This window comes from Schistocerca nitens, chromosome 5 (genome assembly GCF_023898315.1).
Source record: "Schistocerca nitens isolate TAMUIC-IGC-003100 chromosome 5, iqSchNite1.1, whole genome shotgun sequence".
Lineage (NCBI taxonomy): Eukaryota > Metazoa > Arthropoda > Insecta > Orthoptera > Acrididae > Schistocerca > Schistocerca nitens.
Window position 1 is genome coordinate 134,428,973 of NC_064618.1, and position 13,266 is coordinate 134,442,238.

At 42.5% G+C, this 13,266-nt stretch overlaps 2 protein-coding genes across 3 annotated transcripts in view; one reads left to right on the plus strand and one right to left on the minus strand.

Moving 5' to 3' along the window:
- LOC126260933 (U6 snRNA-associated Sm-like protein LSm1) overlaps positions 1 to 7,751 on the minus strand; it is a 57,235-nt gene extending 49,484 nt beyond the window's left edge. Inside the window, exon 1 of the mRNA XM_049958434.1 lies at positions 7,504 to 7,751. Within this exon, the coding sequence (XP_049814391.1) occupies positions 7,504 to 7,567 (64 nt within the window). The 5' untranslated portion in view covers positions 7,568 to 7,751. The remainder of the gene's footprint in view (positions 1 to 7,503) is intronic.
- Positions 7,752 to 7,824: 73 nt separating this feature from the next.
- LOC126260932 (alpha-1,3-mannosyl-glycoprotein 4-beta-N-acetylglucosaminyltransferase A) overlaps positions 7,825 to 13,266 on the plus strand; it is an 815,533-nt gene continuing 810,091 nt past the window's right edge. The window contains exon 1 of one of the 2 annotated variants that reach the window (XM_049958432.1): positions 7,825 to 7,976. The gene's annotated coding sequence lies outside the window, so the exon portion shown is untranslated. The remainder of the gene's footprint in view (positions 7,977 to 13,266) is intronic. The other variant, XM_049958433.1, reaches the window with a different exon arrangement.

Sequence of the window (13,266 nt, forward strand, 5' to 3'; positions counted from 1 at the left end):
TGATTGTTCACACCTCAGGTCACACCTCCCGATAAACGGACGGAGGGACCAATCGGCACTTTCGGAAGGTATCAGCTCGGGTAATCACCCCTCCCTGGGCCTGGCCGTTACCAGGGGGTACGTACGTGTCCTACCTGTCTACCCGGGGTGGGGAATTACGCGTTACCCCGTCACCGGCTACGCATGGAAGTGCGTGGGTTGGCCTTCAGACACGCACAGGGAGGAAGAAAGAGAAAGGGAAAGGAAAGAAGAGAGGTCTCAAACGCCGCAGCGGAGAAGGTAGAGAGAAGAGGTAAGGAAAAGAGAAGGACAAGGGAAGGATGAAGACTTACAAGCAAGGAAGGAAGGAAGGCGAAGAATGTAGTATATTTACAAGCGTCTGTCTCCGGACGTAGGCACAAACCATAACCCCAGAGAAAGGGAAAGAAAGAGCCAGAGGTGAAGAGGGGGGCGAAGATGGGGGATAGGGAAGGATGCGGAAAGGGAAGGTATGCAGCCCGGAAAGGAAGGAAGGCCACATCAGCTCGGGGTCCCGTGCTCGCTACGCACGTATCCACAAAAGAGTTGTGGATCCCCTGGGGGGGCTTTAATGATTGATGGTATACTACACCCCCTACATATCACTCACATAGGGATCATAAGAATAAGATTAGAATAATTACTGCATGCACAGAGGCAGTCAAACAATCGTTTTCCTGCACTCCATATGTGAATGGAACAGAAAGAAATGCTAATAACTGGGCATACCCTCTGTCATGCGCCTCATGGTGGTTTGCAGAGTGTAGATGTAGAGTTTTAAAATTGCATAGTTGAGTTCTTTTTCTTCAATATCCACCATAAATAAACTAGCTATTCTGGGTGAGAAAGGGTTACATGTGACGGCATTGCCAATCTGTTCAAAACACTGGTAATCAAATAAAAACTAAGTGGAGGTTAGTGCATGTTTAAATAATGCTATTGTGCCTCCCTCAAACATACTGTTAATCAATGATAAGGTGTCAAATTCAGGTACCTTAGTACACAAGGAGACAATCTGAAAGTTAGCCAATAAATCTGAGCAACTAAGTTTCAATGTTTCTAACCTACTAATAAGATGTGCCAAAATCACTAAAACTGGACAATGCCCCAGGCCCCAATGGAATACCTACCACATTCTATGCAAATTATTTGGCTGAGTTAGCCTCCCTTTTAACCACAATATACTGTACATCCTTCAAACAAACAACTGTCCCTAACAGAATAAAGCTCAGGTCACAACTGTCTACAAAAAGTGCAGCAGAAGTGGTTGACAAAACTACCATCGAATATCTTTGACGTCTGTGTGTTTTATAACCTTAGGACATATACTGAACTCAAATGCAATTAGGTGTCTAAAACAGAATGACCACCATTCCAACTAGCACCGGGTCCAAGAAGATCAGTATCACTTTTCTCAATTGACACCTTGTAGGTCGTGGATCAAGGCAATCAGAGGGATGCAGTATTTTTCAATTTCCAAAAAGTATTTGAATCAGTAAGACACCTATGTCTATCATTAAAAGTTAGGTCATAGGGTTAACAAGTGAAATTTGAGACTCCCTCAGTACAGAGGATGCAGCATGTTATCTTGGATTAAAATTAATTTACAGATGTAGACCAGGAAAATGTGTTGAGACCCTTACTGTTTGTGTTGTATATTAATGACATGGCAGACAATATTAGCAGTAGCTTCAGACGTTTTGCAGATGATGCAGTTATCTATACTGAAGTACTGACTGAAAAAAAACTTCACAAATTTCAGATCTTAAGATTATGATGTAGTAAAAAAAAGGGTACCATCTAGCTTTAAATGTTGAAAAATGCAAAATTGTGGGATTACGGAAGTGTCTGATTATACCCGTCTGCTTTGACCCATGACATCATCCATATGGCCAAAATGGCTAATCTAAGTGTCTCCAATATGGCATCTATGTTGTCACTACACATACACACGGTAACAAATACAAAAATACGTATAAATAAGACAATACCTCCCTCCAAAAATACAATCAAACTAAAGGGGCAGCTGCAGGAAATTGGGGATTTTAGGGAGAGGACACGTTAAATATAACAGTAAAAAAAACACCATGATCCCAAAACACACAAAATGACGAACAAAGAAATTTTTTTTTTAGAAAATCTACAGGAATCTGACACTTCCCTTGACCTACATAGGTTAACCACAGCTGAAGATACCGAAAAACCAATGCCTACAGCAAAAACTAAAGAAAATTGGAATCAAACATTTCCCTTGACCACAGCTGATGATACTAAAACACCAATACCTACATATAAAAGTGCAAAAATTGGAATAGGTCATTTCCCTTCACCTATATAGGTCAATCATAACTACTGATACAAAAAAAATCACACCTACAACTACAAAAAACAAAACAAAAACCACAACACATCAAAAATTCAAAAGTCAAACATCCATACATAAATTAAAACACATTCAGTACGCAATAAATACACAAAACATTAAAACTCAAGAAAAATTGACCCAAAAAGCAATTACTTACCACCAACAAATGTCGGTGCTGCAAAGCAGGTCAGCTAAACACCCCCCCCCCCCCCCCCCCACACACAAACACAAACACACACACACACACACACACAGGGCGCCATCAAATACAACAAGACGACATCTACAAAAACAACCAATTCAAACTCCACGCCATAATGACATCACACACCACAACATCCTTACGTCATGGGTCAAAGCAGACAGGTGGAATCAGATGCTTCCGCTGACCCAAAATTGTGCACATCACAAAACAGGAAAAAAATTTATCATATGCCTACAGTACAAACGGCCTGTAATTGGAATCAGTTGACTCATAAGAACACCCCAGTGTAACAATTTGTAAGGATAAGACATGGAACAATCACATTGGTTCAGTCATCAATAAAGCAGGCAGCAGACTTCAGTTAACTGATGGGATAGTAAGTAAACACTATCAGTCTGCAAACTTTTTTTTCTTTGGAGCCCACAGTGCAAAAATATGTCTTAATGACACAATTATTATGAATAATAACCAGCTACACTGTTATATAAACTGTTTATACTTTATTTCATTCATATTAGGATCATTGCTTACTTATGTATTTACAGAGCACCTGACGAAGGCAATTTGCATAAATGGGCTCATCGTGAATGATATAAAATATAAACAATTTACATAGCAGTGTAGCTGGCTATTATTCATAATAATCAGTCTACAAAGTTTACAAAACATTTCTGCGACTCATTCTAGAATATTGCTCAAGTGTGTTGGATCCGTACCACGTAGGAGTAACAGTGTACTACATGTGTACAACAAAGAGCAGCAGGAATAGTCAGAGGCTTGTTTGAGCAATAAAACAGTGTTGCATAAATGCTGAAAAACCCGAATTGGCAGACACAAACCATCCTGCAACAGTCTACTTACACAGTTACAAGAACCAGCATTAAGTGAAGAATCTAAGAATATACTACAACCCCTTATGTATTCCTCTCGTAGTGATCATGAAGAGAAAGTTAGACTACTTACAGCAGTTGTAGAAGTGTTCTAGCAATTACTCATCATTTGTTCCTGCATGAAAGGGAAGAGACCTGTAATAGGTTGTGAAGGAAGTATCCTCTTCCATGCATTACACAGTGGTTTGCATAGTTCAGATGTAGAAAATGGTACACACACACACACACACACACACACACACACACACACACACACACACACACACACACGTGAGGATGCTAGTTCTGCCGGTGGGCGCCTTGGAGGGACTTGGTGAGGACAGGACAGGGTCACTAGGTGCAGCACTGGATGGATGTGCTGGGGGAGGGGGTTGGGGTGAAGTTGGAGAGAAGGAGGGGGGGGGCGGCAAGGGTGAGAGAAGGGGAAAGGACTACGTCTGTGTGGTGGCAGTATGGAAGAAATTTTGAATTGGAGCAGAGAAGGGGATAAGCAGGTGGAGAACAGGAAATAACAAAGACTGATGTCACATAGTGTTACAAGACTGAAAGAAATGTTGCAGGACAAATTCTCACCTGTGCAATTCAGAATATCCTAGTGCTTGTGAAAGAATCCAGAGGGCACAGGCTGTGAAGCAGTCAAAATGAAGCATATCATGTTGGGTGGCATGTTCAGCAACTTGGTGGTCTCTTTGACACAATTTGGCAGTGGCAATTCATGCAAACAGACAGCCTGTTACTTGCCATAACCATATAGAATGTGGCACACTGGTTGCAGCTTAGCTGGTAGATCACATGGTTGCTTTCACAGGTGGCCTAGCCTTTGACAGGGTAGGAGAAGACTGTGACAGGACTGGAGTAGGTGTTAGTGAGAGGATGTATGGGACAGGTCCTCCAGCTACATCTACTGCAGGGATACGAGCCATGAGGCAAGGGGCTGGCGACAGTGGTGGAGACTGTATGGACAAAATATATGTATGGTGCAAAAAGTGGTAACTGACTCTAAAAAAGAAGTCATCCACATGAATACCAAAAGGAATCCGTTAAATTTCAGCTACATGACAAATCACATAAATCTAAGTGCTGTCAATTCGACTAAACACCTAGTATTACAATTATGAACACATTGGCACGATCACATGCAAAAATGTTGTGGGAAATGTGAACTGAAGAATGAATTCTATTGGCAGAACACTTACAAGATGCAACTGAGTATTAAAGAGACTGCCTACACTACACTTGTCCATCCTTTTGTGGAGTACTACAGCATCATGTGGGATATGTATCCATATAGAAAGTTCAAAGAAAGGCAGTTAATTTTGCATTGCTGGATTTCTGGAATGGAGTCCCTGTGGCTGGACTTTTAGGTGGATGTATCTGACAGATGGCAGAGTCCCCCCAAGAGGTAACACCCGTGGTACATAATCACTGTGGTACAGCCTTTGTCAGCAAGTAGGATTGTATCATCAGGATCAGTTTTTATGTGATGGATGGAGGTTCTTCATGCAGGTGAGAGAGTAGTTTCCAGGTTAAGGGATTTTGGGAAGGGGGACAATTTGAGTAAGTTCAAGGACAGGATATTCTAGAAAGTTAACAGTGGGTGATTTTGCAAATGCAGATGGGTTACAGTGATCTGAAGAATAAACAGTCAGACTGATTTCAGTACTGGTTTTAGACAGAATCCAACTGATAGGGTTAATGGCAAAACAGCGCATCCAATGTAGAGACCAGGTGAAGGAGAGGAGGCCTTTATCATCATCCTGGACTCCCAGTTTTGATAAAATAAAAAGACATAAAAATAAAGAAACCGGACCCCATAGAAATCATTCAAGTCTACACATCATCAGGGTCTTACTTTGACAGAGAGATAGCTAACCTCTAGAAAGACTTGAAGATCCTGGTAAATTATATTTAAATACACTACAAAATTATAACTGTGGATTTTAATGCAATAGTAGCACAGAAAATGAAGACCGATTCTTCATTGGAAAAACTGGTAAGATAGCCTACTATAAAATGTAAAAGTCACATATTGATAAAATTTGCTGAGATGAATGTCCATGTCCTTAACATGTAAGCATAGCTTTAAAAGTAAACACATAGGATGTGGATCTGGAAGAAACTGGAGTGATTTAAGAATAAACTGTCTGTATTTTCTCTAACATGCTAGCTAGACTATATGGGAAATAACTGTCTTAAACCACTTCTGAATTTAAACTATCATCTACTAGCCATGCCCTGAGTGATAAAAGTGACAAACATAGAAACAAACAGTAGTTAAAGGCCAGAAATTAGTAATAGATTTCAAAAATTTATTTAAAAATGGGGAGTTTTACTACATCATACTGAGCAAGATGTTCACCATGTTGGAAAATGAAAATTTTCCAGACACAACGTGGATACAGCAGAATATATTGCACATGTGAAGAAGGCAAAAGTAAAATCTATTGCAGCATGTCATGTGTGAAAGAAAAAAACAGAAAATTCCAGGATGAAATTTTCACTCTGTAGCAGTGTGTGTGCTGATATGAGACTTCCTGGCTGATTAAAACTGTATGGCAGACCAAGATCCAAACTCGGGATCTTTGCCTTTTGTGGACAACTGCTTTACCAACTGAGCTACCCATGGCTAACTCATGACCTGTAATCACAGCTCTACTTCCACCACCTTGTCTCCTACCCTCCAAAATTCAAAGCAGTTCTCTTTGTGTGGAGGAGAACATCTGTGAAGTTTGGAAGGTAGGAGACGAGGTACTGAGGGGAGTACAGCTGTGAGAACATTTGTGATGGACCAGCTGGTAGAGCTCTTGCTCACAAAAGGCAAAGGTTCGGGTCTCGATCCGGCACACAGTCTGAATCTGCCAGGAGTTTCAACAGAGAAAACTTTACATGGATTTGAACATTTCTTTGAAAGTTTGCACAGGTCGAGAGAGAAATCACAAACACAGTTATTAATAAAAAGAATCACACTCCAGGTCTGCAATGCCTAATGAGGTATATACACACACTGGAGGCATTAACAAAAGAAAGGTGCTTGGAGATGGTGTTTCAGTAGAAATCTTAGGGAAAAATAATACAAAATATTACAAATTTGTTACAGCATGTCTGCAAAGGGTGAAAATTTTCCAAAACTTAAATCAATACTTCAAACATTCTACTTTACAAGAAAGGAAGCAGATTGGTAGTCTCTTTATATCTTGTCTAAATTTATGACAAAAAACATTAGATTTTAATAAAGGAAGGGTATATGTTTGCTTAAACAGAATACAATGGCCCACTACAATCCATCAAATTACAGAACAGAGAAATTAGGTACCACTTTGCTTAGGGTTGTAATTTTGATAAAGCTTAACACTCAGCTTCAACAAAATATATAGCAAGAAAAAGGCCTCGAAAAACAAAGACACAGTTTCGGCCTCTAGTTAACTGAAGAATATTTGCAGTAATACTAGAGCAGATCACAGTGTGGCCCACACTGGATGGAAGTCGACAGAAAATACAGCCACTTGACTGGGCAGTAGAACGAAGTCAGCAGGCGTAGCTCTACATATCATTTGAATCCAGCAAAGCTGCAAGGACGTAAGTGGACAGCATGACAAAGGAAGAACCTTCAAGATAACATAACATACGGAAGGTGAGTGGATGATACTATATTGCATGCAGAACACACGAGGAGACACACACAGTTGAAGGCTGTAACGCAGCGAAATGTCTGTCGGAAGAAAAACCTAAAAAGACTTCCAATATGCTGTCATACAAGTATTTATTCATAGGACGGGAAAGTGAGCAATATGCGGCAAACTATGTCTGAACCGTTTTGTTTCTTCTTAATATACAAACACTAGTTCAATAGCGAAAACAATATTTGACAACCAATGTGCAGTGTCAACCGACATTCCTCAAAGTAATATTTTGGAATTATGATGGCTCCGCAGCGAAAGTAAGGCTGATTTATTGTTACATGCAGCAGCTGCGTTTAAATGCCCTTATAGTGCCTGTACGTTATATACGAATGTGAGTTAACTTACTGTCAAGTTCTTCAATAAGCGTAGCGGTGCCAGGGGCAACATGTAATTCGGAAGGCTCAATCATTTTATCCAAACACTCATATTTCAGTCACATTAGCAGCGGGGAGTAAGTATGCGTGCTGTTGAACCAGTACAAACATGCAGTAAAGACCTGATGTCACCCTCTAATGTCAAATCGCACGTACTACCAGTCAAACATTACGACTTATGAATGATGGACCATACAACCAAAGATGCTACATAGGTTTCGCAAAGGATACATTATTTGTCGATGAAGTTAATTCACACCTTAGTAGATAGATGGTGCGCAACCATTGAAATGCGCTCTTCATTGACTTAGCAATGGTGAACAAGGTTGAGTAGTGTTACTATTGCAATTGTGCGGTTGAAATATGTATTTTTTACAAGTTATCAAATACTTATAGAGCTGAAATTATGTGAAATATCTTCGGAAGCCGAGGCAATGACTCCAGGTAAGATGGAAAGAACGAAGTACCTGTTGTGACAAGTGACAACATTAGCGGCATGCATAACCAAACATACATCATTCAGAGTTTGAGTTCTTTAGAGCTGCATTTACTGTCTGAACTATCTTCTCCTCCCATGTAAATAACTACCGTTCAAATAGATGTAGGCTGACCACTATCGTATGAGACTAAATAATGAATAGTCCAGTTATTCTTGTTCATATTTTTTATTCTTAAATTTGCAGCGCTATATTCTATTCCTACGTTAAGCTATGACTGTGATTCACGAAGACAGGTGAGATAGCTTTTAGTGTTTATTTTCTTGAACATTTGCCTCTTGCTCTCGTGAGAAATCTCTGTGGACAGAACAGCTGTAAGCACCGTACTAAGTACGTCTAAACTGTTCCTACTGAGTGTTGGTCATCTCGTTGTAAAGATCTTGACGCAGTGATTCGTTCATTAATCCTGGAACGGCACCAAAGTAAAAAGAGGCATCAGCACTACGCAGGAATACCGTACTAATTTACTCCAACGAGAAAACCATTACTTTCGCATATTCTAGTATAATTTGAAGACAAAACTTTAAAAGAACTCAATTTTTATAACCTGTGCATAGTTTTATTTTATGTTCGGAACGGGTGAGCGTTTTGCATTTATCATACAATGTTAAGTTTTTCCGGCCCACACTGAGGGTTCAGAATAACCATTTTCCAGCTGAAAATACCCTACTAAATAGCGCTTATGATGGTACTTCACTTTTAGTGAAATGGTCGAACTACGTCCTGTTAGTCACCGACATGTTCAGTGTGAAGTTCCCACGCACGGTTTCTTAATACATGTTTATCAGCCTTTAGCATCATCCTTCATGGAGGTTTTTGATCCACTCAAAGACGTTCCAGTACTGCCACAACGTTGTAAAATAGCTTAAAAAGCCAACGCTTTTTCTTTGTAGCAGATGACTGACAACATATGACATAACTGCTGGAAAGCGCGCAGGCCATCTTAGGTGGTATTGCTAATTGTAATAACTTCAGAAACTTTGACCGGGGGTGGTTTACCCCCACAATATGAAGTACAATCATCATTTTTAGGGTAGTATTACTAAAGAAAAAACAAAGAGTGCTCATTTTTCTTTTTTTTCTTTTTGTCTTTATTATGGAGTATTCAGTACTATTTTTAATCCTCCATGTAGCAACAGTGCTTGTCCCATGTTCATGTAATCCTTAGTTTCCCGCAATAGTGGGCGTAGAAGCGAGAACCATTTTCCCGTTGTACAACTACGATTTGTACAGTGAATAAATTTTGCAGCGGCTGGCACACGTTCGGCGGTAGTACTTTCCCCCGTGTAAAGTACACCAACACCGCAATTGAACGTTTCAGGATCACATAGCAGAAACAGTTTCATAACAAAAATGTTAGAGGCATGGACATTTTGAGTAGAGAGCATCCCTCGAATCCAACAAACTATTGTTCAGTCAGTGAATAATTTATGTTCTTTGGGACACGTTTCCTATAAAACGATCACATACCGGTATTATATGGCTTGGAACCATACGATTTCGCTTTCTTTTCCTGTAATGTTTTGTTATAATCGAGACTATTATATATAACAATAAATTGCTTTTGTCTGCTAGGAAAGCACTCTCGGGGAAATTTGCCACTAAATCACAGAGAGTTGCATGGACCCTTTGCAAGGGGGTGGAAAAAGGGGGCGAGGGACGTCTCCCCCCCACATACACTAGCGCTCGCTCCCGACCTCCTGGAATCTGGAGTTCAGAGTTTTTATTCATTAGAGAATTCTTATACACAACTAGATATGATTGATCATGTTCCCGCCATAACTACGGGTTTAGACAATGAGAAATGCTACACTACTGGCCATTAAAATGGCTACACCAAGAAGAAATGCAGATGATCAACGGGTATTCATTTGGACAAATATATTATACTAGAATTGACATGTGATTACATTTTCACGCAATTTGGGTGCATAGATTCTGAGAAATCAGTACCCAGAACAACCACCTCTGTCCGGAATAACGACCTTGATACGCCTGGGCATTGTGTAAAACAGAGCGTGGATGGCGTGTTCAGGTACAGCTGCCCATGCAGCTTCAAAATGATGCCACAGTTCATCAAGAGTAGTGACTGGCGTGTTGTGACGAGCCAGTTGCACGACCACCATTGACCAGACGTTTTCAATTGGTGAGAGATCTGGAGAATGTGCTGGCCAGGGCAGCAGTCGAACATTTTCTGTATCCACAAACGCCCGTACAGGACCTGCAACATGCGGTCGTGCATTATCCTGCTGAAATGTAGGGTTTCGCAGGGATCGAATGAAGGGTAGAGCCACGGGTCGTAACACATCTGAAATGTAACGTCCACTGTTCAAAGTGGCGTCAATGCGAACAAGAGGTGACCGAGACGTGTGATCAATGGCACCCCATACCATCACGCCGGGTGATACGCCAGTATGGCGATGACGAATACACGCTTCCAATGTGCGTTCACCACGATGTCGCCAAACACGGATGCGACCATCATGATGCTGTAAACAGAACCTGGATTCATTCGAAAAAATGACGTTTTGCCATTCGTGCACCCAGGTACGTCGTTGAGTACACCATCGCAGGCGCTCCTGTCTGTGATGCAGCGTCAAGGGTAACCGCAGCCACGGTCTCCGAGCTGATAGTCCATGCTGCTGCAAACGTCGTAGAACTGTTCGTGCAGATGGTTGTTGTCTTGCAAACGTCCCCATCTGTTGACTCAGGGATCGAGACGTGGCTGCACGATCCGTTACAGCCGTGCGGATAAGATGCCTGTCATCTCGACTGCTAGTGATATGAGACCGTTGGGATCCAGCACGGCGTTCCGTATTACTCTCCTGAACCCACCAATTCCATATTCTGCTAACAGTGATTGGATCTCTACCAACGCGAGCAGCAATGTCGCGATACGATAAACTGCAATCGCGATAGGCTACAATTCGACCTTCATCAAAGTCGGAAACGTGATGGTAAGCATTTCTGCTTCTTATACGAGGCATCACAACAACGTTTCACCAGGCAACGCCGGTGAACTGCTGTTTGTGTATGAGAAATCGGTTGGAAACTTTCCTCATGTCAGCACGTTGTCGGTGTCGCCACTGGCGCCAACCTTGTGCGAGTGCTCTGAAAAGCTAATCATTTGCATATCACAGCATCTTCTTCCTGTCGGTTAAATTTCGCGTCTGTAGCACGCCATCTACGTGGTGTATCAATTTTAAAGGTCAGTTGTATATATCCTCAGCAGTCGCTGCACAACTAATGTTAGGTTGCCACACCTTTCATGAGAAATTACGCTGTCTCCTTCGTCAAAGCTGCGTTTTCGCGCTATCCTAAACTCTAGGCAAAGGGAAACCTTCGCAGAACACCCCGCCCCTCCCCCCTCCAAATCTCCTCTCTGTGATTCACACTACCTGACATTGTTGGATACTGACCCGAGATTTGGAGGTACCTAGTTCTACATGGCAGATCGTTGAACTAGCCACCATAAGATCGTGAATGTGTTGTACAGCAGACGTTTTTGTTTCAACGCAGCAAAGCCTTTGTGCAGAATCTCTTAAAGGTAAGAAATATTGTCTAAAACATTAATTCACATTTTTGTGTAGCTCATAGTCCATAGTATGCGAAACATTGTGGATTCTGCGAAAGGTTTCTGGGTTTTCGAATGAAGTCCATCGTTTAAAACTTGGTGTTAAATGTTTATTTCACTTTTGTAGATGTTTTTTGGCTTTTTTAAGAGCATTATCAGTGTTTTGTGCTTAATATAGATGTTGAAAGCCAGGATGAGCCTAAGGATAACTGGTCTATTTGTTCACCTCGTCCTGAACCAGGATTCCGTATACACACTATCCAGTCACATCAATGTGACCACTTGTCAAAAGCCTGAATCACATTTTGCACCGCGGACCGCTGCGAGACGTGCAGACAGAGTGCCAGTCAGGTTCTGGAAGGTGCCGACAGGGCTGTGCAGCCACGCCGACTCAATTGCCGTGGCCAGCTGCCCTGTGTTTCTCGGTTGAGGATACGTGGTGCGAACAGTGCGATCGAGGTAATCCCACAATCTCGATTGGGCTTAAATCGGGGAGTTTGATGGCAGCAGAGTACGATAAAGTCATGCTGGTGGTCTTTGAACCACGCACGTGCACTGCGAGCTGTATGACAGATTGCATTGTCCTGCTGATAGATGCCATCGTGCCGCGGGAAACAAGCTGCATGTAGGGATGAAGATGTCCCCAAGGATAATGCATACATGTGTTGATCACTTGTGCCTTGCAGGGTGACGAGATCACCCAGGGAATGCCACGATAACATTGCCCAGACCATAACTCTCCCTCCTCCGGTCTCGACCGTTCGGACGATTTTTGCAGTATGTTTGCTTTCAGACGTTTCACGCCGCGCACGCCCACAGCCGTCTATCCGATGGAGCATAAAACGTGGTTCATCTGAAAAGGCAACCTGTGGCTGCTCAGTGTACGCGAGTTGTGGTACTGGTGTGCAAATTCCAGTTTGGTCGCCGATGAATAGCAGTCAGCATGGTTGCGTGAACCAGGCGCCTGCGGAGCCCCATACGCAGTAACGTTCGCTGAACAGTCCTTGAGGAGACACTGGTCTTAGCCCTTTGGTTCATCTGGGCCGTCAGTTGCTCAACAGGTGCACGGCTATTCGCCCGTGCACATCTCCACAGCCGTCATTTACCCATGCCAACTATGGCGCAAGCAGTGCCGGCTCGAGTGAATGTTTCTGCACGAGCGACTCTTCATTTGGCGCCCTTCATCTCCGCTTTTCAATCGCACATTTTCATCCGACTTGGTTTTCACTATTAATTATGATGCGTCGCCCCCCCCCCCCCAAACAACCGCTGCTTATTGGTCTGCATTCGGTACAGAAGTCTCACAATTGTGGCGACCCCTCAGCTGGGCGCCCCAAGCAGCGGCTTGTGTCGTTCAGGCCTTAAACCAGCCCTGGACCCTAGTGCGCCACAGTTGCCTCGGTGCCGATTTTGGGCAGCGCATTTTGCCATGCATGGTATAATTTAACCTCGGCGGCGCGCAAACAGTTTACCAAGTTAGCCATTTCAGTAATGCTTCCACTCTTGGCCCGAAAGCAAATGCTCATGCCTTTTGGACTTTAGATAATTCGCTCGGTTTACGACAATGACTGAACTGTTTTCCGCCCTCCCGACACGCTTTATATAAACCCCCTCTGCTAGTGCTGCCATCTGCCGTCTGTGAGTGGCTATTGCACGTTGACGT